The 26,807-nt window shown below is 35.7% G+C and overlaps 1 protein-coding gene across 1 annotated transcript in view; it reads right to left on the reverse strand.

Annotated features, from left to right (window-relative positions):
• The window catches only part of CSMD1 (CUB and Sushi multiple domains 1), a 1,071,386-nt gene that overhangs the window by 522,979 nt on the left and 521,600 nt on the right, over positions 1–26,807 (reverse strand). Inside the window, exon 4 of the mRNA XM_041420500.1 lies at positions 3,391–3,585. Coding sequence (XP_041276434.1) covers positions 3,391–3,585 — 195 coding nt within the window. The remainder of the gene's footprint in view (positions 1–3,390; positions 3,586–26,807) is intronic.

Raw genomic sequence — 26,807 nt, forward strand, 5'->3', positions numbered from 1 at the left:
AAATATCCTGACAGTAAAATTCTCTAAACTTTCTAAAAATTGCATTGACTCATTTGATTTCTCTTCAGAGTTCATTCAAAGCCATCAATGAGCCTTCAGCACAGTCCAGCTCCACTACTCTCACTATTGCTATATTTTAAAAGGAGAATATCTGAAACTGAGCAGCAGCCAGAGAAACAAAATGGCAAAGACAAGAGTCAATGCTGTCTACATCTTCCAGGAGACTTAGTAATCCACTAGGAATTCTTCTAGCAAAAACCAGCAGCTATACAGTAAGGCAATGTACAAATCATGGGACACCAGCTTCTTAATGTTTCAGGAATTATTATGCAATGAAACTGCAGAAAGTAGTATTTTTTCAGTATCAGCAAAACTGGGGAAACATACCACAGAGAACAAGGCTGTTATGATTTTTTAGTAAGCCTCAGAGCTTTATTAATGCTGTTATGTTATCTTGAATGTGTGCCATGAAATTAGTTTATGATGACAAGAAAGAAGAATACCATCTGGAAACAGAACTGTAACAAAAGATGCTTTTATGGAAAAGATCAAGGTCCTTAGAGAAACAATAGGGGAACATGTCTTGCTTGAAGTCATAGTGAATGCAAAGGGCTACCTCATGGCATATGCTCCAGACTGATAAAATGAAATAAAATAAGAAATGTCTAAAAGCTCTTATCAAATCCACATTCCACATGATTTCTAAACATTCACTGAGGCAATGGCTTAGCTCACATAAGTCATTAACTGTTAAATAACTTCTCTGTTATGATCCTCGCTCTTCTCAGAAGGTGCACAGAATTCTTTAGATTTCATGTAAGGTCTGCAGGAGGTTTCGGACCACACCTGATTTTTTTACTTAGAGGTTAAATTCACAGAGTTACAAATTATGGACAGAATTTCAGTCTTATGAAAGATATTTGTATGCAGGCAAACTGTGCCAAAACAGACAGTATCTGCAGAAATTTGAGAAATATTTAGTAGACACTGATGATGCCATGAACTTATGTATATTTTTCCGACACCTGTTTGCTACCTCTTACTAAAAGGACAAAAACAGACCTGGCCAAAATATTTTTTGGGTTTTTTGATTATTAATGCTTGATTTTTATTTTGGAGCACAGAAAAGTACAAAATATTTCCTTCCTGTGAGGAATTACGATAAAAGAGCCCTCTGTCATGAGTAACCATTATGTGATAAAAGAACTGCCCTTTGTTGCTCATACACATGGGTACCAAAAATGCTGCCAAGGGAGCGGCAGGAGTAGCAGCAAAGGGTGTCCACAGGGCATGAGAACAGGCAGAAGAGCACAGGAGACTAAGGGGTTCTCCTTAATACAAGGGCAAAAGCTCAGGTAGGAGTATCAGATTACTGGGCAACAGGGCTTTGACATCTTTGACCACAGGGTCCCTTTCAAGGAATGAGGACAGGAGAGGAGACATAGGATCTGCCTGGTGGAACAGAGCGAGAGTTCTGCTGACCTAGTGAAGACAGGTTTGTCCTGGACAGACACCAAAACCTAAAAGCAAATGGGAGAACAAGCCCAGGGGAGAAGACGTGGGGACAACTCAATGAATGTTTCTCTCTCTCCCTCTCACAAAACAACATGAAGCCATCTGAAGTGCCTGTATGCAAAAATGTGCTCTGTGGGATGCACACTGAATAAACTGAGAGTGCATATACAGTCACAGAACTGTGGTAGGACAGTTCACCGAATGGAGGGCTCCAATGGATAGATATAGACTCTTAGGAAATGCAAGAAAGAAAGGAGAGGCTGCACCTTACACAAAGTAGGATCTTGAATTAACAGAGCTCTCTCTGCTGCACTATAGGCTATAAGTTCTTGAGCTCCTGTGGGCTAGAATGAGAAGTGAAAGTCAAGAGAGAGGTCACTATTGTGAATATCTGCTACAGGCCATCTGACTGAGCAGTGATCAAAACTGTTAAAGTACTAGAAGTTTCCCAGACACAAGGTCTGGTTATCACCAGAGACTTTAACCACCCCAGCGTCTCTGGGGATGGCAGTATAGCAGAGGGCAAGCAATGCACTAGATAGCTGATATCACATATTTTAATGTAGGTACTGGACAGGCCAACCTGATGTATGAGCAAAGAGCATTCAGATAAGTCATATTTAACAGCAGCTGTGGTTACAATAATCATTAGCTGAATATCTTGGGGGAAGCGTAAAAGGCAATTTATAAAATCAACACCTTGGACTTCAAAAGAGCATATTTTAACTTATTTATGAAGTGATAAACAGGATGTCATGGGCTGATGTCTTGAAGGGCAGGACTGTCATTCAGACAGACTTTTATGTCAGGATTTAACATGCTGGAAGAATAACGGAAATCTCATGAAATTCCAAAATAGAAGTGCAAAGACTCATACCTGGACCAAGACCATTTAGGTTGCAGCTCTGACAAAAAGACTCAAAGTCCTGGTGAAACACAAGCTGAGTGTATGGTGCACCTCTGCAGTGTTGAAAGCTTACCTTGTATGGGGTGAATGAGCAAGAGCACAGTCAGCAGCTAAAGAGAGAGAGCTCATCTGCTTGACATTTAGGAGGCCTCATCTAGAATGCTCTGTCCAACCCAGGGTCCTTCAGCACAAAAGAAACACTGACATTGACAGACTAGAACAAGCCCAGAGAATGGCCAGTAAAACTTCTAGATTCTGAAGAACACATTGTATGAGACAAGAGGATGAAGGAAAAGGATTTTTCAGATGGGACAAGTGTAGGGTATGTGAAAATCTAACAGCCCTGCTTAGTTTAGGAAAGAGCCAGAATGGAAATAGAATCTTTTCATAGACCCACAACAGGAGAAGAGGAAGTATACATAATCTGTAAAATTCTAATTTAAATTGGATGTGAGAATGAAGGCAGCTGGGAACCATAATAGGTTTCCAGGGACACTTTAGAATCTTCATCCATGGAGATATTAAATTTTCAACTAGGCAAAGCCCTGAGCAATCTGACAGAACTTTGAAGTTATCCATATTCTGAGCAGGAGTAGGACTCAAAGGGACTGGACCACCCTTCAAAATTTACACCACTGAAGCTTTTTTTCCTGGTTAGGTCCTGTCAGGAAGTTGATACAGCTATGCTCCACGTAAACAAAAAGAAAAAAAAATGAGTAGATAATATCTATCTCTGAAACCCAGTAAAACTCTGGGGTTTTACTGCTTGAGTTACTATAGTGTCTATCTCTGAATGCAAACTCTGGGGTTTTACTGCTTGAGTTACTATAGTTTTAAATGGTGTCAATTTTTTAGACAGTACATTAGTACACTTTAATTTAGAGGGGGGAAAAAAAAAACCACCTCAAAATAAATTTATTTAATCTGCTGTTTGTATTTAAAAGATATTTCATGTCTTTCTTTTTTACCTCTGCAAAAAGGAACTGGAAAATCCCACGATGCGCCATTCCCAGGACTCACAATACATGTCAACATAGCATGGCCTTCAAGGATGTAACCAGCGATACAGCTATATCGGATTTTATCTCCAATGTTGAATCTGGTTCCATGAAGTACACCTTTAGGTATTTCTCCTGGGTTGCCACATGTATGGCTAGGTAATACTGTCAAAAGAAAGAATGAAATAGACTACAGTTAAAATTTGCAAAATGAAATAATAATACTTGTCCAACAATTACGTTTAACTATTTGGCTTTGGACAAACAAGGTGAAAATAGGTTGTGAAATATACTTGTGCAAAACATTTAACATTTAAGCTTTTAATAGATGTCATCATTTTCAAAGCTAATTTCAAATTCAGTTCTTTGTTTAACAGTCCTTCAATGAAGTTCTTTGCAGATCTATTTTCAAGAAAAGTATCCCACATATCCTGCTGATTTTCTCTGAATGGAGTGAACGAACTTTTTATTTAATTCTACCTTATAAGTATTGCAAAGATATTCATACAACATAATTTTAGGTGGAGGCAGTAGAAAGCCCTTCATGTACAGTTTTCATTTAGGTGTTGAAAGAGCAATTTAAAATAATCCAATAATTAATTGTTCTCCAATAGTAAATTAAAGCCTCAAGTATAGGAAAAAAGTTTGATTTTTTTCTTAGTTTCATATTAGTTCAGGTTCTAGAAAAGTAATTAAGTCTGTATTTGTTAAAAGAATCAGAAAATATCACGGGAACTAAGCACTGATATTGGGAAAATATGAATGGACACATTTTTTATTGCAGAAATTTACTATCATTTGTAATTATTAGTTATTGGAAAGATGTCTGAACAAATTATCATCTTAAAGATGATACTCCTCCACCTACAAAAAACCAAAAATGTGTGTAGGGGAAAAGGAATATTCAATTGGTTTTGTTTAAGAACAAGTTTCTTTGAAAGTTATCAATGGCACATCCTTCCTTTCACTAAAGTAGTAAAAATTAAAATTCTTTAGTTTCCTTTAGAGGAGAACAAAAAAGAAATGGTGGACTGAGAAGCTCACGTATAATTCAGGTATCATTTCAGAAGCCACATCTGTTCAATGAACAAATTATTTCACCCCATAGTCCCTCTTTTTCCTTACTCCACGCATCTGCAGAATAAACATAACCATGCCAACCTCTAACCTGCACGTTGAGAAGGTTAATTACTCAATACAAGCATATCCTCAGAATGGTTCAAAGCATTATATCAATATATCAATATTAATTATGCCCCATTATACCATGTAAGTTCAATTAGTGAATGCACACCCTTAATTCATTACTCAATTAGTCACAGTAGCATTTAAATGATAGTAATTGCACTTAATTTACAAACCAAGTTATATAAAAATTTTTGAAAAATGTCAAGAAACATAAAGATAAAAACATTAGAAGAGAGAACACTTTCACTTCCAATCTGATTTCATTATAAAAATACCAAAATATTCTATAAATATTGGTGAAACAAAAATCACCTAAGACTCTAATGAATGATGAGTTAGACATATATTCTACACATTCCAGATCAAAGATCTGACATTTGTTGAATTAAGGAAACTAATTAAGGTTATTTGTAAATAGCTATCAAAGGTAGAAGCAAACATTATGATATCTCAATTTGTACTGTTACAGCAGATTTAACAGAATATATTATTTCTTTGGATGTGCTCATTCATATTGTTAAAAAAATCACTGCTTGAGTTACATATACGAGAAAGATTACAATAAAATAAAATGCTTACATATAAAATAAAGATATCAGAATAATTAGAATAAAGATATTGATATGTATTCCAAAAAGCTGAAAACTATTGTCTATTACAAGCTACAGTATATATTGCTATATGTTATATATTTTAGCACTACAGAAAATGCTAACTCTCTCTTTTCAAACTTTCCCCTTTTGGCTGCCTTAGTCATGATAGGTTAACACAGGCATTTCTTGAGTACAAGTGAAAAAATAAAAATGTGTTACCTCCTTTGATACTTGTAGAATACTTGGATTTGAGACAAAATTTTTTTATGTTATTTTCTAATCAAAACATTTTTACAAAGAGTTGTAAATTGAAGTAACTTCATGAAAAGATCTGATGCATGGAGCAAAAAAAATTATACAATCCAAAAGCCAGCTTTTTTTTTTTATGAGAGGGTGTTCTATCAGAAAAATAAAAAAATTATTATTCAAAGCTACTATGAATTCTGATAAACTGCATTCCCAAGGAAACACATCACAGAAATCTACATCTGCCATATAAATAACAGCTGTCACTGGCTAACTTTTGAAACTATATTTCAGCAAGTCAGTCCAGTATCTCTGTAAAGTCTCCTAGGATGTTTACCTACATCTTCTTACCCATACCTCTGTCAAGAACTTCAGAGAAAATGGTACTTGGCATCCTGAAATTGGCACGCACTTTACCACAACCTCCTAAAACCCAGTAAAAAATGAGTGATCTGAGAATGACAGCATACTCAATAATACATGTAATAGTTCACAGGACTTCACCGCTTTTCCAGATCAAGCATTCAACTACATTATTTATGTGCTTTTCTAAAACTTTGACTGAAGTATATTGAGATAGACACAGAGTTTCATCTGTGCAGGCTTTACAGTTTCTAATCTAGACCTAAGATGAATTAGCCTTTGAAGGTTCCTAACACTGAACAAAATAGTTTAATCTTTGGATTATGAGGATTTTAGTCAACCACAGCTGTCATATGCATCCGTCAAGCTTTAAATTCATTGCCAAATTTTCAGTAAAAGACCCATATTTGTCTGTAGGGTTACTGAGGTCTACTGTCAATAAGATTGCAGTCACAGGCTCTTGATTAATTAAATAATTTGATGTAGGCTGTGTATTGAGAACCAATATGAACTATACTACACTGAAGCACTTAAGATAATGGATTTTTTATATAGAACTAATGCTAGAGTGCTCTCACCATGCTTCATATACTTTTTTTTTCACCCAAGTCATTTCCAATTTTGGAAAAAAAAGTAATTACAATGTTTGAAGAAGAATCTGTGTAGTCTTAGTGTTTAGTGTTAGCAAAAATATGCACAGTGGGATAACCAAGGATGTCTTTCTCCAATTTCTTCCTCAAGTAGAATGTGTATCTTCATCATTCTGACAGACATAAAAACCTGCATAGACTTCACTTCCTAGCACAGATCAATCTGTAGCACTGCTCATTAATTAAGATTTATTAATGAAATTGAGCTAAGAGGCAGGCCTTCCTCATATATTACCTCTATATTCCTGGACAGAAGAAATTTTTAACAAATGTGCATAATCAAAATCCATAATGCAAATAATTAATTATTTAAAAAACTAAAGGTTTAACTTCTTATTCAAACAAACTGTGCATGCTACATTTTTTTTTTTTCAGAAAAGCATTCAAACCATTGCAATTTTTATTCTAAAATGTAATGCTAATATTTATTGTGAGACAGAAGCAAAAGGCTACAAGATAGCAGGACTGTAAAAAATAGTAGAAAGAGGACAGCTTGGTGATATATGAATTTTCAATTAAAGGTTATTAAATAAATTCATATTAAGTGGTGTTTATCAGATTATTTATATAACCTTTTCAAGACTCTTTCTAAGGCTAAAATCTATATTTATTTGCAATACATTCCAATTGAAAGAATATTGACAGCATCTTAAACATAGCAATCCTTTGCTTTCACTTATGAAGACTTTCCTTAATTTTTTTTTTTATATATTAGACTTCATCATCTACCTCTTTCTGATTTATCATAACATAGAACCTACCTAAAATGAAACAACAGTCATTGATAATAAAAAAGAAACCCCAAAAATATAAGTGGTAGCTGTCACTGGAATGAATAAACTTTTGAAGGATTATTTCTCCTGAATTTTCTTATTATGGTCTCCACACCAAAATACAAGTCTTTAAATATGCAATAAGAAATGCCTAAAGTTTTTCATGTGTTCACTTCAAGCAGTGCCACTGCCATTGCCACTTCATGGAATCATGATACTGGCAATGTAAGGTCCTGATTTGGTAAGATCTTTTTTTTTTCTATTTTGGTTTAAGAAGCTGAGTTTAAAAAATATATTTTCTGACAAATCTTAAAGTATTCCAGGCCTCTGGCAGCCCAACTCCTATTAATTGTTACATGAATAAGACATCTGGATTTGAAACCAGTTATAAAAATATGAAAATTAACTTCCCAACCTTTGCTGAAGTTAGTATTCAGAGGCTCAATCTGACAATAATTTTCAGGAGAAATAACAGATTTCTTTTTCTCTCAGATGTCACAATCATCAACTAGATTGCAAAGATTGCCTAGAGGCCTTAGCAGCAAAAAGCCCAAACTGCTTATGTCAGTTAAAATTATGTCAGTTTCACCCTTCCGTGAACCAGTTGCTCGGCTTATCTAGGCCACACACAGTAGTTGGGACTTGACAGCAGCAATTCAGAAAGCAGCTTAATGCCAATTAGGAAAAATAGGAAGGGGAAAGAAGAAAGAAAAGGAACTAAGCAAATGTTTTTCCTCCATTTATTTCTTTACATGACTTTCCAAGGATATATTATATTTGTTATTTTTCCTGTTGTTACTGAGACAGCTGGAAAAGTTTTCCATGTTGCACTTAAATTTTGTCAAATGTAAACTTGCTGACTTTTTGCTGTTCCATAGTATCTCTACTACAGTCCTCTGAGTATTTTCTAACAGTACCTTAAATTGGTGGCCACAGGCAAAACCACACACAAAGGAAAAAGCGTAAGTTAGGAGGAAATTAGATAGTCCTTTGATACCAAGGACTGCTTTGGGATTGCAACACTGGGAGGTACTTCAGAAGCTGTGTGGAGAAAACCATGTTTTCAGAAAATTTCAGGGCATATGTCAAGATGTTCAATAGGTATGAGGCACAGCCCATGATACCCAGTCCACATGGCTACAGTAGAAGTTTCATTTTACCATTTCATGCATAAATAAAAGACATACATGCAACTGTATTTGCCACTACGGAAGATGAAAACAGCTTTTGAGGAAGGTAATTACTATACTCATAAAAACAGAACACAATAAGCTCACAAATAGGAGATAAAAAAAATGTCATTGAAACTGAAGTCTCTACTCAGAAAACTAAGTAGTTTTCCAAGTTTTAACTTTCAGCTCAACATTAGACTGGAAGAGCTAACATGGAGTTCCTAACGGTCAATCATGCACAGAATTTTCACCTTTATTCACTCTGAAAGGAAATTAGGAATTTTTTTCAACTCCAGAGTTACAAATAATCATGATCAGAATCCACTACTAGAAGGGTAGTTCCAAATTGTTTGTCATTTGCACATGTGCACACACATGCACCCACAGAAACAAAACTAACCCATGAAAGCTTTAGAATGCAAGTTACCTAGCATCAAATTTACATCCTTGTAAAAAATTATTTCATTAAAAATTAATGGATTTCACTAGGTTTACTCTAGGGGGAAGAAGAGTTCACTCATAAAACCAAAAATATATGAAATGCAAATTCATGGAATACCTCATAATTAAGCGGTATTTACACTACAATGTGTCAAGTGCAATGTTCAAGGGTCTACATGGCACAGATACTTATCTATTGCAGCATTCAACGTGGTCCTCTATTTATCTGCTGGCAACATTTTTGTTCAGACTTTGTTGGGCTTAATTGCAATTTTTTTTCTTAAAAAAAATCCAAACAAACAAAACAAAAATCCACCCAGACTTATTGGCTGACAGAAATAAAACTGTTATGTTGATTTCTGCTATCTTATTTTTATACAGTCCCAAGATCAGAAAAAATTTCTTTCCTGTTACATGCTAATTTCTGAATTTGTGCACACATGAATCATTGCAATATTTGCTAGATAAAATGTTTAAATTGTATCACTTTTGAAAGATAGAGCTTTCTTGTTTTACAAGCATTTACCCAACCATGTCTGTCCATCTCTAAGGATGTGAAAAATTGTACTGGATTGAAAGCTATGAAAATCATTTAGGAGTATAGAGCACCTTTAAAACTTTAATACATCTTTCGCATTAAGATTGATATTTTAATTTTCTTTTGCAGGTAATAACCAAAGATTGATGGATTTTATTTTTAGTGTGTTCACTTTTATTATGTAATAAATGTCTTGCTGTTGGTTATAAGATCATAAAAGTCAATATCATACAAACAATGCCAGAAAACTCTCAAGTGCAAAGGCAATCCGAAGTTAGAGCTAAAACTTTCTATTTCCTCATAATTATTTTGCCTCAGATGTACTGCACACTTTCCTAGGTGAACTGAGATCAGCAAGAAATATTATGAGTTTTTAGATCTCTCTTGACAGAGGAGAACAAGTGGAGCACGACAGTCCAGACCAGGGCTATAAAAGTATTTAAGACTGTGTAAAATTTATAAAGAGAAACTTTGCCAGCAATCAGAAATTGAAAGTAATTAGTAATTTTCTTAAAGATATCAAAATAATGCCCTTCCATCACCTCTACAATGTTCAGTAGCATTCTATGGTCTGTCTTCCAGTTTGTCAGTACAATCGTCAGAAGTATGCATAGTGTCTGCTCTTTGCATTCTGAGAAAGACCTTCTAGCAAAGAAAGTCTCAACTATCCTTCCACATCATTAAGCTTCCAAACTGTCAACAACAAAACTGTAATTGGAAGACAACCTCTAGTTCATCACCTCAGGTATGATAACAAATGAATCCAATAAAATATCTATTTTTAACCTACTACTTTTGAGGATTCCATTAGTCAAAAGACACACATTCATACAAAAATAGTCCATCCTGTCCTTGAAAGCCCTGGGGACACGAGGGTAAAAACAACAATATCTCTGTCTCTTAAAAGAGGTACTTATCAAGCAAAAGGATAAGTACAAGAAACTGTTAGGACCTTGTGCAAAGACCCGAATACAAATCTGATTACCCATGTTCAAATTAGCGTAATTGAACATAAAGCAAATGCAGAGCAGCACTCCTTAAATGACCAAGAGCTAGAGAACATCTAAGAGGACACTAGAAGGTTTTTACACACTCCAAGAAATGAAGATTAAAATGCAGTACCAATGAAGACATTGGAAGGCAAACATCAGGTAATAAGGAGATTGAAAATGAGATGCATTCTTACTGGAAAAATAAACTACTGGGTAGTTTACATGGAGAGAGGAGAAGGGGGGTAGTGTAACTACTTTGAAGCTCACCTAAATTTATAAAATAATTTCAAATGACTGTTACTCCCTGTATATTAAGGAGTCTTATTAATAAATAAAGAAGCATCCTCATTTGGCTGACATGACTGGAGACAAAAGGTCTAAGACCCACTTGCAGATGTCCTATCCTGTCAGCCTTCTAAGACTCTGGTGTTTGGGTGTGACAACTGAGATGCTTAAAATTGAATTTGACAGAGAATAAGGAATTTAATTGACTTCTCACTTTACAAGGAAAGGCACACTTATTTAAAGATGGAAGACAGGAATATACCAAGATTATCTTGGTATACTAACATGAAGAAAGAAAATATATTACACAATAAATTTTTTTTTTATTCTTGTTACTATTGAAATGCAGTGGAGTTTAAAAAAATACATATATCTTATGGAAGTATACATCAATTTTACACATCTAGCAATCTGAAGACTATTTTTTCCTATTATTTTTTTTCCTGGAATCTCTTGACACATGAATCTGTTCAAACTAGGTTGAGAATTATGGTACAAAGACAAAAGAAAAATATCACACTTACTGAGGGCAAGACAAGATACATACTACAACTGTACAGATGAATTGTGAATAAAAACTGGAAAGAGATTTGGAAAGAGATTTCACAAACAGATGTTCTCTCTATTGCTCCTAAGACTCTGCAATGACTGTTGCTACTAAATAAAATCGGATTTTGAATTATTAAGACCTGCCATATAAGGAAAGGACAGTAATTTTAAGAGAATAAGACATGAGTTTACCCTTCTTTAAGTTTTAAAGTTGCAATAACATTGTATACAAATCTTGTAGATATACCCCAATGATGCTTGTTAAATATAATTAAAATTCTTTGTTTCAGCAAAATACATTCAAGAAGAAAAAAAAAATCTTTAAATCTGAACAGGTAAAGCTTAATGCTCCTGTATTATTTGATAAATACAAACTGCAGGACTCGTATGTACCACATATCTGTTCTCAAGCCTAACTACTTAGAGGTCAGGGAAAACCTCAAAGGACTGAGAGACAAGAAAAGAAGCAATGGCAGATTAAATTTGGACAATATCAGCTTCAGTAATAGATATGCTACTGATGATTTAGAGAGGCTTATCTACAGCTAACACCAGCTTGCCATCTTGTCTGCAGACCCTTATTGTTAATTAAAGTAAGGCAATTTCTCTTTTTTTTTCCTCTTTCTCTCTTTTTTTCCTTTTGCTCTTCTTTTTTTCTTTCATCTTGATTAGCTGTTTATTCAAATTACAAAAAAGCCCCACATTTCAAAAGCTCCCTGCTCTTGCGCAGGCAATTCCTCACTTCTGCCACTGTGGTGGTTTTAGCAAAGCTGGACTCTCCCAAGCTTTCCAGAACCATTCTCTTATGGTTAACATTTTCATAAGTGGCACTCTATTGCCCCCAGAATTTTGGTAAGAGACAATCATTAGGCAAATTTTTAACAGGAATTCACTATGTCATACAAGCCTCTTGTCTGTGCCTGTAACTGAAAATGAAAGGAACTGGGACCTGTAGTTAAGTCCTGAAAATGTAGCACAGCAAATGTCATACGCACTAATTTTTCTTCACATTCTTTACTGATACAGTGTCAGGAAAAAAGGGTTCTGTCCTGTCCTTGTCCCTAGTCAATGCTAAGAATTGTCTTGCACTCAGATTAAAACCAGGAGTCTGTATGGTGACAGCATTGCAGTTCTCAAGCCCCGGCAGTCCAAGTCCTTCCAGTTTCCAGAAAGAATGTTGATTGACTTTTTTCCTCTTCTAGTTCAATACTTCATTCTATTGCCATCGTTAGAGATTCTTGTGATAACAAAAATTCAGCAGTATCTTTTTCAACTTTGTCCCCATTTGCTCTTAGATATGGCATCTGAAAGCTATGGGAGTTAGGAAGGCTTTTGTCTGGTTAGTGTTTGCAGGCCCACACTTCAACAAGGGTGACGCGTAACATGCTCGCCACTCTGGCTGTACAGGAAAACAGCAGTAAAAGGGCAGGAGAAGAATTTGCCATCTCAAAAGCTTCAGCTATAGAATTATAAATAGTGAGTATTTTGCACTCCACAGCTATAGCCTGTGAAAAATTAACATACTTTTGAAGAAAATACCAATTTTAATGTGAGTCTAGAAAGGTGAAAGTTTATAAATTTTCATTATTTATATGACTTCAGAGGGACAAAAAAGACTCCCAAATTAATTGGTGTTGTGTGTGTCTCACAACATGCAACGCATGTTTTCTGCTTAACCAGATAAGGTGAAACAGAAAGTGCTCTTTAAAACAGCAAATTCTGTCACTAAACCTGTGTTTCAACAGAACATGATTTTCTGTTGCTTTTTTTCAGCGCTTTGAGCTAGTCTCTTTTTTCTTACAGTGGCTTACACAGTTTATAAATAAGTTAAAAGAATTGATCTGGCTTTGAAAAGAAAAAGTATCTCCCTCTAACACACACACAATTGCATGTTTGGCAGGATGACTAAGCTGCAGTGGGTAACACCACTGAGATGCTCCTTAGCTGCAGTGTGGGAATAAGAACGAAGAACATCAAGAAGAAAACAAGTTCAGGCAGCAAAATGAACTACATTATGAAGCCATAATCCAAAGTTTCTTAATGACATCTGCTTTCTATGAATTAGATTCCTTGCATGGTAGAACAAACGCCTGGTAAAAGGGGTCATGGACAAATGAGAGGAGAAGGAGAAACATGAACAGAAAGAAGGCCAAAATCCTGCACATGTAATTTAACATTATGTTGTTCTTGGTATCCTAATTAATTAGAAAAAAATAATAGTATTTTAGAGACTGAATAAACAAAACCATAAATTGATTTTGATCTTGATTTGTTTTGTTATTTTTTTCCTAATTTTTTTCTTCAGTAAATGAAGTAGCATCTTTAGAACTTCTGAAATCTCTGTCATGTAAGTACATCTTTTAGCCTGTATTTATTTGGTGACAATATGTGCTATTTCTAGAAATGATCTGTAGCCCGTCATGTAAATCCATCTTAAAGTGTTTTTTTTTGTTTTGGCAATTATTTTGGACATGAGAAATCCTAAAAGCGCCTTCAGAATCCCTCAAGCTTATCTCATGCCAGGCTGATTCGCCTATATCCATTATGTGTGAGCACTCTGCTAAAAATCCTTCTGCACTGATGGGACAAGGAAGCAGGAATCTAGAGTAAAGAACTTTACTTAAATCCACTAAAAACCTAAATTAAGTACTGTGGTGTTAAAAGTGGTTCACTTTGTTTGCATTCTAGCTTAAAAGATGAGTGGCAAAGTTGCATTATATCCCTTTAACTAAATACATAATCAGAAAAAGTAAATAAAATATTAAACCACCAATATCACAGGTTTAGTCTTCTTATGATGACTTGTATTTGGTCCCAAGAGAAGAACTAGATTGCTGAGAGTAAAACCTATAACATTGTTTCACTAAGTAATAACTTTGCAAGGAACTGAAGAGTGGCAGTGAGGGGCCAGATTTCTCTAGACATTTCCTCTGAAATATTTGGTGTAAAATTTCCCTTGAAATTTATAAAGCACTTGGCTCCTAAGGCTTGAATTTGATTTGTGTTAGAACATAGTGATTCTTAAGGAACCTAACCTGTAGTTACGAATCACAACTTCCCTTTTTTTTTTTGTTTTTAAATCTTACTCTCATTTTGCACAACTGGCCTTTTGCACAACTGGCAAACATAAATAATGTTCTGCACCTGGCTAAAATCTATACTGGTCTAATTTGTAGTTTATTTGTTCAATAATGGTCTAATCAAAACTTATTTCATAGAGGACAAACTTTCAGAACCATCTGGATCTGGAGATGACATAGATACTCATCTATCTCTTATGAGATTCTGGCTGTAACTTCAACTTACACACAGACACAATTAAAAAATTTCCATGCATTCTCCAGCTCTGCCATTCTTGTGGGACTCCAACACCATCAAAGTGGTAAAAAAATCCCCAAAGCAAAACAGAAGGAACTCACTAATTCTTTGCAACATTTTTATGTACTATGACATTCTGTCCACTTTGGTTGGCTTTGTATATTTTAACCATAAGTGCAAAATAGCACATAGAACACCAGACGATATTTTCATACACCTCAGTTTTGTCACAATCTTGGCAGCAAAATTAGTTTTGTGGCTATTTACACAATGAAACCATCTGTGAGGCTGATGCCATATCAAAGGAAGTTTACTGCAATACTTGTTCAGAAGATTGTCTGCTATTATTTGTTTAAAAGATTATTTACTGGAAGAAAGGAAAGAGAGTTTAATACTGAAATTGTCCCAGAACTCATTAATTTCATGTTTGTTTCTGTACTACAAGTATTCAAGGGGGTAATGCTGTTCTCTAAATCTTAAAAAAAGTAAAATGTCCCTTCTGCTCAAAACCCAAGAAGACTGTGTTTCAGTGGAGATCGTGTTGCACTTCCAGAGACTTCACATACAAGTGAGTCACTATATCAGGCTAAGGAGACATGATGACTACACTGTACACTAAAACTGAACGGAACTGAGGCCAGCTGGCACATTATTATTAAACTTTTTGAGCCTGCAAAACAGGATGGCTGTGTCCAGATTGCTTGTTCAGAACAGTCACCAGGCTGTACCAACTTCTGAGTCATTCCCAAGAGTTGTTCAGGAAAGTGCTATTTGTCCCACACAAAACTCGTGCTGTAATCCATCCATCCAACAATATAGATGGCTGTCAATATAGTGCCTGTGCCCGTGTGCTGACAGGGGGTATATTCTGCTGCAGACAAGGACACTGTGCCTGTACCAACTTCTCACTCATCCCAGACAAGGAAGAGAAAGAGTACCAGCAGCTACTGTGGTAGATGGAACTAAACTTTGGGATGGCTGTGTGGTCATTGTTGTATCCCTTTGTTATCTGCTGGAGAGCACCTTGTTCCTGTTTATTTTATTAATAATTCTGTGATGCATCCCACAATGAACAGAAAGAAGCACTAAGTCCATCTTTCGCTTCACTATGATTATGTAGGGCAGAAGTCATAAAATTATCTCTGCTGCCATCTCTGATGGAATGGGACAACCTTCACACACATAACCGAGGAACTTTTGGGGTTTGTTTTCAATGTACACCTTTACCTGCCTGCTTAAATTTCCAAACAAGAGAAAACTAAAAATCAGCTAAAAGTATATCCCTGCAGGATATGAAAGAAGGAAGCAAGGATAAAATCTGTACTGTACTGATAGAAAGGATCATATCTACGCAAATGCAAAAGACTTAAATAGATCAAATACACTTTTTTTTTCCCCCCTAAGGCTTTCATACCACTCTGTCACCTGGAGATGTTAACCTGTTGAATAGCTACCTAGGGCATTTTATGGATTTATGTAGTCTGAAAGATACCAGTTCTTGCTGCACTGCCCCTCTAAGATGTAGCCTGGCACATCAATTTGCTTCACATAAACCCTGGGAGAGAAAGTGATTTTATGTATCTCTCTGCTAATACTAACCTATTAATTTTTCTCCCCAAAAAGCAGCTCTGTAATCTGCCAGCTGTTAAATGACAGAGAAGTGAAAGCTTTATATTCATTCAGTAATCACAGCAGCTCCTTTTTGCTAAACCAGTTTTCAATTTACAAAGAGCTTGTCAAGGTGATAGGTAACATCTCAAGAGACACACACGCTGTGCCTTCATCATTCACCTAAATTTTTAATGTGGCTCCAAGGCTGGCTGTGAAATACCTCCCAACAATACAAGAAGTATTTATGAAATCAACAAAATACTTCAAATTATTAAGAGCCCCTTCAGTATCTCCAATATATGGCATTTTTATGTATTGAAAATATTAATGGTTTCTGACAGTTGGAAAATCAGGTTTAGAGTTTGTTTAAATTTATTTTAGATGCTGAATGCTGAAGCAATACAGGTATGCTAATAAAGCTGTAAGAACTACTACATATTGAATTGGTCCTCAAAATACTTCCGCTAAGAGCTAAAAATGAGTTTACTAAATGTGTTTCAAAAATCCTATTCTTGTGGAACATAATCATTTAAACAATTGTGTCTGACTAGAGTAGGTAACAGCACAGCCATTTTCTTCATCTTATGTGATGTATCAAAATCTGAAGGAAAATTCCAGAATTTCAATTTCAGATGTGCAATTATCGGCAAAATTATACAGCATGGAAATGCATCTTATTTGAAAATAAAGCATTTTGAGTTTTATATCTCACAATTACTATTTTTTTTCTAGAAACAGTGAGTGAGATTTAGAAATCTTAAATGAACGGTTTGTCCTTTATTTGAAGCATGTAAGTCCCAATGCAGTGTCATACTTGTATTTATGCTTATCCAAAATTATAAATGTTTAGTCAAAGAATTCACAGTGAGAAATTCAAATAATATACAGATTAGATATCTAAATCCAGCAAAAGGAAAATGTAAAAAAATACAATTGTTGAAAGAGTGATTGTTAGGAATAAAGGAGACATTATTCTTCTTTCAGTATTTTGGTTTATCAAAACACTACTATCACTGATGGACTTTGTTGTAAAAGGTCTCCTTATGAAAGTTACAGACTCCTTTTGGGCAAAGTACTTCTGGCATTCTCATATGTAAATGAAATACAAATGTACAGAGAAGCTGGTCATAAAGTTTGCCCTAAAGTCAATGTACTTCAGGGTAGAGTTGTGCAGTCAAAGTATTTTCCTCTGACTGATCCAAAATGAAAGTGATTTAATACTACCGAGATTTAAAGGCTCTGTTGTCATGGAGTTTGAGCATTACAAAGAGTATTATTTAAATCTCCTCAGAGCATCTAACTAGTCATGGCCACATGTCTGCAACTCTTCCCACCTGCCTGCTGCCCAGCTAGTGACAGGTTCCAGGTGCCAGGCTAGTCACCCCAAGAGCATCCTCCCCAGAAGGTCTGACTGCTGGGGCTCAGGGCTTTTCTAGGGAGCTCGTACCAGCATTGCTGATGTCCCAGCCTTGATGTGGGTCTGTGCCCAGCCCCACAGCTCTGTCCACCCATACCAGTGCTGGGCCTCTCTTGGGACACAACCCTCAGCGCTGTCCTGTTCCCTCCGCATCTTGCTGGTGAGACCCCTGACCCAGCCAGCCATGCAGCACAGATTGTCCTTGCTACTCTTGATTTCACTTCTAGAACTTGAGAATACTTGTTCTATTTCAAGACAAGGTAGGTTTCTTCTTACAGCCAGGGCAGTGGTTTTCATGTAATAATACCATAATGATGTCAGCAATTCAATCTATACCTTTCACACCTGAAAAACTCAGAAAATACAAGTTATGAGACACAAATCCAAAGAAAAGCTTTGGTTTGCAGAGCTTAAAGTGCTGCTGTATGAAACTCACACACACCTGGACTATGGATCTGCATGTGGAGATGGAAAACCCCAAAGAACCTAAAAAATCCATATTTCAGTGATAGTTTGTGGCTTCCAGAATTTCCCATGTACTCTATCAGATCATAACAGAAAGTATTTTGCATTTTTCAACATACCAAATTGAGAAAAAATACCATTTTAGAATAAAGGGGGCAAGGCATATATAAACCGCAGGCATAAAGCTTGCTCAGCAAGATCCTGACCTGCAAAAGGGCTTCATATGCAAAAGTTATGAATATTCTCAATTCTGACATAGTTTGATCACTTGGTTAAAGGGCTGCACAAAAGTTTTGCCTGGCTTATTCCCATTGACCATTACAAGTACAGCAATGATGGCACCATGACATTTCTGGTAAACAACATGCAAAGGTGAATTTACCTCCCCATAGGCAGACACACTCATTTCTTTTGGGAGCATGACACTCAAAAGATAATCAAATCAATATGAGAAAAAATTAATGAGAATATAAAAATGATTCATAGCACAATGATGACAATTAAAACCCCACCCCCTCCCAAAACTATAAAAAGGAATATGCAAGAAGTTACTAGACAATTTCAGAAAAACAGTGTATACCTTGTGTCAGTCAGAAACAACATATCAATGAGAATGGCATGAAGTGTGGTAATGGCTTTTTATCAAACTATAGAAACAGTGAAAAAGTACATTAATGTTAAATATAAAATTATTAGCATGTTCATAATACTTTAATTCAATATTTTCTTAATATCAAGAATAATTGGCAATTTTTTCCCTCTAATTCCACCATGGTTTTGAGATTTCTTGGAATTTTTGTCTGTCAGTTTGACTAACAGCTGTAGAAGATGTGAACAGAGGGTTTGACTTATCTGCTGCAGCAAATGAAATCAACTTGTTTTATTTCAAGGGGTAAGACTAATTCCGTAAAAATCAAATCTCAGCTGCCGAACAGAAGGACCATTCCTTTTAAGTACAACACTGAATTAACAGTAAAGAAAGTAAGAGTCACCTGAGCAGATGTAAGGGAGAGCTCAGTAAAACTTGGATGGCTTTTACAGGTAAATCAGGATCTCTTTTTCTTTTAAATAAAAATAATCAATGCACAGTTTCATTGGTTGCAGGTCCCATCATAAGCAGGGCATGTATGCACACTACAGTGATAAAAAATAAATTTTTGTGCACATCCTCCTTCTGAATATAAACTGCATAGGAACTCCCTGAACTGACTTTTCTCAAAACAGAAACTTGGTAGATCCTGTTTACTCTTTATAAAATGTAGAATTGTTATCTTACCTCCTCCTGTGTTTTATATGGTATTAAACAACATGGGAAACTCGGGATTTCTTCTAGTGCTACATAAAGTAACCTTATAGTTTTAACATATACTGTAAAGTTTAAATTGCATTTGATGGCTTAAGTATTCACAGGAGGAAAGCTCATTTACCTATCAGTTTTACAGCTTCAAGCAGGGCAGTGCTGTGTAAAAGTTACTTTGTCATCCCTTGCCCTCATACCAGGCTGATTCCCCTGCTGTTGGGGGACTAAGACGTACGAGCTTTAGTGGTGTACACGGCCAGAGACAATATTACACGGATGGAAAACATGGACAATATCCTGTCCTACTGAACACTATGTACAGGTTTTAATTGCAGAATGTTACTTTGATACCTCACTTATTGCAAGACCTGAGATGTTTTAATTTAACAAACAAGAAATCATATGGACAAAAATAGAAGTGAAGCAAAAAAACTCAAAAGACTCACGATAGTCCCCATAAAGAAGCTATTTAACTTTTGCACAAATCTGTAGGGTTCTTTGCAAGTCTATTTGAAAAATTTGTGCTGAAATTTAATAACTCTGAAACATTTTTATTATTCATTAATTCATTTCATGAGAATTAGGATAGAATAAGGGTCTAAGGCACAAGAGGTCTCACCCACAGCCACATGTTCATAAAGTTTGAGAGCCGGGAGCTACAAAGTTCATAGTATTAGCTTTCCCCACACCATTTGTCTGCCTGTTTGTTGTGGTTTAGAAATGCTACTCCCCAGTTTAATGCCCCTTTCCTCCCCATCCCTGGCTGAGATTGCAAAATGTGTCTGAAGAGTAGAACTGGAGGCACACGTGGTAAAGATGACACGTGGTTGAGATGAGAAAAATATACTGGAAACAGCAATGAGATAAGAAAACAAACAGCAACTGCAACAATACCAATAACAAAAGTGTAGCAAAACACAGGGTGATGCAAACACAAGAGGCTCACCCAGCCTGACCTGACCAGACTCAGCCAGTGGTGCCCCACCCCAACCACTCGCCTATCTGCCATCCTTATTCCATCAGAAGGAACACCATTTGCAAAAGCAAGAGGGTCCTTTTGTCCCACCCCTGGCAATGACATGCTGTGGTCTTGAATAAAATTAGCCATGGTTCTTAGCCATGCCCTCATGTCTCCAGGCTCTGTCCCCTCACAGCTACTGTGAAAAGTTAGCATAATCCTTGGCTGAAAACAGGACAGTGGTCCAGGCAAAACACTGTGGGGTTAGCAAAGCCCTTGCTTACAGTGCTAGGGATGCACAAGGAGCAATGAGTTGCAGCCAATCATTCAATCCCACTTAGCTCCCGCTTTCTTGCCTCCAAGCAGTGCTACACTGCCCATAGGGTACTTTAGATTTTTCCTATCTTCCCTTACCTTTATCTTTTTTTTTTTTTTTTTTGGATACTAGTTTTCTGAATTTACCTTTGTCTTTTTTTTTTTTTTTTTGATACTAGTTTTCTGAATTCCTCAGCACAAAGAAGATGACTTCTACTTAATCCTGTTCATTGCACTGTGCTAAGAAAGTATTGTGATGCGCACTGTATGGAAAGTGGGTTTGGGTTGAAAATAGTAATATCATGTTCAAATGATCAACAAGAGGGGAGAAACTCAACACCATTAAAGGATATCACAACAGCAAGAGATGACCTGACATCTCTGCAATCTGCTTGAGCCCAACATGAAAGAAAGAAAGGGGGCTCAGTGCAAGATTATATGTATTACTGCCAACATTAAGACAGTGTAATATAGCTGAAAACTAAGTTGTAGCATACCAGTGAGTTGTAGCCGATTGTGAACATCATAATTTCAATGTAGTCTTGTGTCTATAAACTACCATCATCTGTCCATATAATTAGTCATGCATTTACACAGTCACTGATGAAATTTTCAGATGAACTTAGAACAAATTCTTATGTTCCTTTATGATATTTACAAACTGCAGCCCAGATTCACAAGGGGAGGGAATGGGAGTGACACACTGGATACACAGGGAACAAGAAACAAGAAAAAAACCCCCAAACCCCCACTTTTTCTCAGTTATCATATTTCGTTGTGAAAATTTTAGCTCTTTTGACAACTTGTAGATCTTGTCAGGAGTTTTTATCAGGAAAATATAGGTTAAATTTATGTACCACTTATAGGATTTTTAAGCTCTTAAGAAAAAAAAAAGTAGGATTACAATAGGAAATTAGGAGACTTGTAGATGCTTTAGATCAAATATGTTAGGTGACCTTTAAATCTCCTGTAATAAAGTACCAAGTGTTATGTAGTTACTCGATTTGAACCCAGTGACTTGTATAGTAAAACATAACTCGCAGAAATGGAGACACATCTTATAAGAGTCATAAAGGAGTGCCATTTTACTCCCATACTTTTAATAAAAATGTGTATCTAATTTTGTACTTGCAATTTTACTTATATTCCACAGCTACTCTTTCTTACTGAGGTTCTACTAGTGATATAATTTTTCCATTTTTCTCCTCTGTGAAGGTACATGCACCTTCTAATCAAATCTTTCCATCAGCTTCATCTCCAGTGGATGGGAAGGGATTGATAAATTATTTTCCCCAAGCTCAATTCAGCAATAAAAAAGTATTTCTCCCTTTCAATTTTTCGTGTAATTTTATTTCCTCCTTCCCATTCTCAGGTGTTGACTTCTTCAAAAATGAAAAGAAAAAAAATCAAATCAAAACCAACCAAACAAAAAAACAACACCCAAAAAACCCAAGAAGAGTGAGAGGAAGCTTCAGCATTTTTTCCCCCATAGGGAATTCACATCCTGTGAATCAAATACACTCATTTACTTAAAGATAGGGTTTAGCTCAGAAAGATGGAAGCATCAAAGGTAGAGGAAGATTGGAAGAAAATTATCATGTAATTCTCATACATACAAATTCATACTCAAGTAAATAGACATCTCATTTCATTTAAGAATTTTTTTCAAGAATATGGGGTTTTTGTTGAACACTGGAAAGCTAAACACCTGTAACTGCCATTCTGAGCAATGACACCTGCAGTTCATGGGGAATACAGACTACAGCTGCTCAGTTTCTAGTCCAAAATCTTTCCATGCTTTAAGAAGGAGCTGGTTTTCCTGGAATGCAGAAAGAAATGCAACACAGCTTGCAGTGCATTACTGCTAGCAAAGCATTTAAAGTAGCCATCTATGGATGCAAAATGCAATTCTCATGGAAGCTAGTACCAATAAGTGTAAACTAAGTGTAAGCTCATTGTTATTTTCAAGGAAAGATGCTGAAGGTGTTTATAGTAAAAAAGAAGTCAGGTAGGGATTCTGACATGGCAGAAAAACATCATTTTAGAGATGGATACTGACTGAAGACTGATAGATATAATTTATACCTATTTATGCCTTTTCTTGGCAAAAAGTCTGAATAAATAAAATCCATTAGCAATCATTTTATACTCCTCCTAAAATGTAGAGAATAAGTACAAGGTTCCCATGTTTCTCAATCCCAAATACAACAAAATACTTTAAGGATATGCATCAGAAAATAATAAAATTCCCTATTTCCCATGTCTCTGAGGATTTGGAAAGGAGGTTATTTGTCCTCCTCAGGGTGGACATTTCTTCAGGCTGTTGCTGATACAACGTCTTGGTGTTTTATTTAGAGACCATTTTAATGCCATTACTACTATGACTAATTTTTTTTCCAAAGGTAAACCTTCTTGATAATAGTATTTTTAGAATCCATAAATTCAAGTCAAATTGATAGAACAGAAAAAACCATATACTCCTATGCTAGAAAGAGTAATTGCTGCAAAATGTAGTTGGATATCCGAGTAAGATTGCATTGTACTTTTCTTTATTGTAAGTACTATAAATAAATATAAATACTATCAATAAATGCACTGTTAAAATTATTGTATATGTTATAATATAATTTCTGTACTCTATCAGAAAATTTTCTTCCTTTACTAAGTGGTATTAAGATTAGGTAGGATGAAAATAAATATCTACACAAAATCAAAACTTTACAAGAGATGGTTGGGAGCAGGAAATAAGTCCCAATGAGTACTCCCTGCCCTACACTTATTATTTTGTGTTAAATATTGCTTGTTCCCTCCAAGTATGTATACTATAATTTCTTAAATATTTTGATACCCCAAAGATAACTATCTCACAGCTTTTAATGGGGAGAAGGATTTAATTCAGGGTATTTCGCTCTGCCAGTACTTGACATCTCTACCATCTACAGAGAAGTTCCTCTTGCATACTAACAGAGCATCCAATTAAGCTATGAAAAACAAAAAGTTTCATTGTAGTTCTTGCAATCTGAAAGAGATGATTAAGGAACTCCTGAGGCATGCAGAAGTATAAATTAGCAAAATAAAAGGATGTTAACAAGGCCAACATTATACAGATAGAGCACAAGCCACATTATCCAGCCAGGATTTGATCTAACTGTTCAGCAGATTATAATTAGAGTTAAAAAAGCTATACAAATTTCCAATTTTAAAAGCTGATGTACTGTATGTTTCAAAGTAAAATAAGAACCTATTGAAGAAAAAAAACAAAGTCCTTAAATTAATACTTTCAATAATTTCAAAATAAGTTAATTAAATGCACCATTAGAAAAAAATAAATTTGTGTGCAGCATTTTTTACTGAGAACATGGTACCATTGAAATGAAGCTTTAGTTGGTGGGCTTGAGGTTTTGACTTGCGTAGAACTATTTTTTTCATAATAGCTGGTATGTTTCAGATTTGTGGTTAAAATAGTGCTGGTATCTCAGGGACATTTTAGCTATTGCGGGGCAGTGCTTGCACAGAGTCAAGGCCTTTTCTTCTCCTCACACTACTGCAAGCAGGTTGCACAAGAAGCTGGGAAGGGACACAGCCAGGACAGCTGGTCCCAGCTGACCCCAGGGATATTCCACACCATATGGCATCATGTTCATCATATAAAGAGGGGAGAGGAAGAAAGAGGCAGGGGATGTTCAGTCTTCCTGTCAGCATTGCACATATGAGCCCTGCTTTCCTGGAGATGGCCTGAACATGGAAAGTGGGGAAAGAATTCTTTTGCTCTGCTTGTGTATGCACCTTTTCTTTACTTATTAAACTGTCATTATCTCATCCCATGAATTTTCTCACTACTACTCTCTCCCCATCCCACCAGGGTGAGAAAATGAGTGGCTCTGTGGGCTCAGTTGCTTGCTGGAGCTAAACCACAGCAAGGTATTTATGAAGTGAGCTTTGACTCATTCTGTCAACTGGAAAAATGGAGCTGGCCTGAGCAGAGATACAGGGGTTTTTTGTCAATAAATTTCCCCATGACACAATATAACAAAGCAGATTTCTTGTCATGCCATTTCTGATCAGCACATGGTATTACCCTGCTTTTGATTCCTCAGACAATCACCTTAAACATCCCTAACTTAATTGCAGCAAACCCAGGAACACACAGACAAATACTAAAAGATCTCTCTCTAAAGGAAAAAATAACAAAACTGAGGCTAGGCCTGAGTAATTTAATGGAAGGAACAGGCTATGTGTTCAAAAAAAGAAGTCTATGTGTAATTACCTATGCTTTTGGAAAAGGCAATCAGATTTTACAAGGTGTCTAGCTAAATTATATGTTGCTGAGGTTACTAGAGGGCTAGTTGCAACAACAGCGATAGGTACAATTAAAGAATTTTTATATAATAAGAGCCTTTCACAGTTGAAATCTTACACAAGATTTGAGAAAAGTCTTTTATACCCATATATTCACATTATTCCTCCAACACTAGCAGCAGGAAATGCATAAAGAATGAATGACCATTGTCTTGGCTTGGTTAAATACTTCATTTTAATTACCTGCTTTTATTTATATAAAATCTGCTACATGACAATTTCCTTTACATTGCAGTATATTTATACAGGGAAATATTGAAAATTCTGGTACTATAAAAGGTTCAAATGTAAATTTTATGGACATGCAAGCAATGTAAAACCTAATATTTAGTCATAAAATCAAAATAAAAAGTTATTTCCCTTACCAATGCAGTTCACAGTATAACCCTGCTATTGGTACAATGTGAATTGTGCTTGAAATGAAAGCAACCTTCTCTTAGAAGCACCAGCTTGCAGTTACAACTCCCTTTTCTTCTCTTCAACCACACCTGCAGCTTATAACATTCTCAGGCAGAGAGACTCTTATTTCTATTGTTTGCACTGAACCTGAATGAAAAAAGAAATGTACCTATAGAGATAGACTGGAGGTTCTGCAACAATTCTTAGCACAAATCTTTAACAAAACCAGGACTGCTCCGCAAGGAACACTGCCTGTTTCATGGTACAGTTTTACATCAGACACAGGTGTTATTACTACTCTACTCTGTCACAAGAAAGAATATTGCTTGGATTGAGCACTGTAGTTTCCTGGCTGCTTTGGAACAGGATTAAGACAGTACTGCCAACCATCAGGGAAAAAAACCAAACCCCTAATGAAAAAACTTCTTTCCTAGAGATAAAATTCAGTAGTTACCTCTGTGACTGATTTTAAAGTTGTAGTAAAGCTATTAAAGTCATACTTTCATATACTTATGCAATTGCCCTATATAAGCAGCCTGTAATCCTTCTTCCTCACTTGCCCCACCTAATGCAGAAACCAGCTGTTTCTATACTTATGCCTTTGGATGGGCTGGTAAGAGTGCTCTAACAATGTCATAGTACAACTGGGCTACCAAGACAATGTGGGGTTTTTTTGGTTTGTTTTTTGGCTTTTTGGGTTTTTTTTTTTTTAATTTTTGTTGGTTTTTTGTTTTGTTTTGGTTTGGTTTGGTTTTTGTGTTTTTTTTTTTTGTTTTGTTTTGTTTGTTTGTTTGGTTGGTTTTTTTGTGTGTGTGGTTTATTTATTTATTTATTTATTTATTTATTTATTTATTTATTTTTAATAAAAAACTTGAAAATAAAAAGAAATTCCAGAACTACAAAATTTCATTTATCCAAAGAAAGACTCTTCCAGAAAGTCAAGTCCCCTAATTTCATGCCCCTCTTGAGCTGGAGTGAATTCAGTTTTACTGCCTTAGTAATTTAGCCTTTATTGGGATAAAGATAATTATAGCTCTTCCTGCCAAATCACTGTCACATGGCAGAAGTGAATACAGAAGTAGTACAGCAAGAACAGAGAGAGCACCAGAAGCATGGCTCTAAGCCTCACCTACTTTGCAGCCTCCTCTACACTTTTTGGTTGGTTTTAAATTAATTTTTAAGGCAGGACCAACTCAGCTTCAGACACAGCAGAGATGGCTAGTAACTAATTGAGAACAGTCCAAAGAGCTTCAGACACACGTATCAAGGAGTGAATTGCACTAAATATTATATTCTTTAGGATAGTAGAATAACAAGATGAAGTCACTTCTATTTGAAATAAGAGAGCAAATCTTGATTACATTTTAGAATGAAAATTTTTCATCATTCAGGAGAAGATTCTGCATCCCAGCTGAACTCATTTGTCTTGATCCTCTTTAAAAGTGTTAAATATAT

This window comes from Onychostruthus taczanowskii, unplaced genomic scaffold, assembly GCF_017590055.1.
Source record: "Onychostruthus taczanowskii isolate IOZ18803 unplaced genomic scaffold, ASM1759005v1 scaffold11, whole genome shotgun sequence".
In the NCBI taxonomy this organism is placed as follows: domain Eukaryota; kingdom Metazoa; phylum Chordata; class Aves; order Passeriformes; family Passeridae; genus Onychostruthus; species Onychostruthus taczanowskii.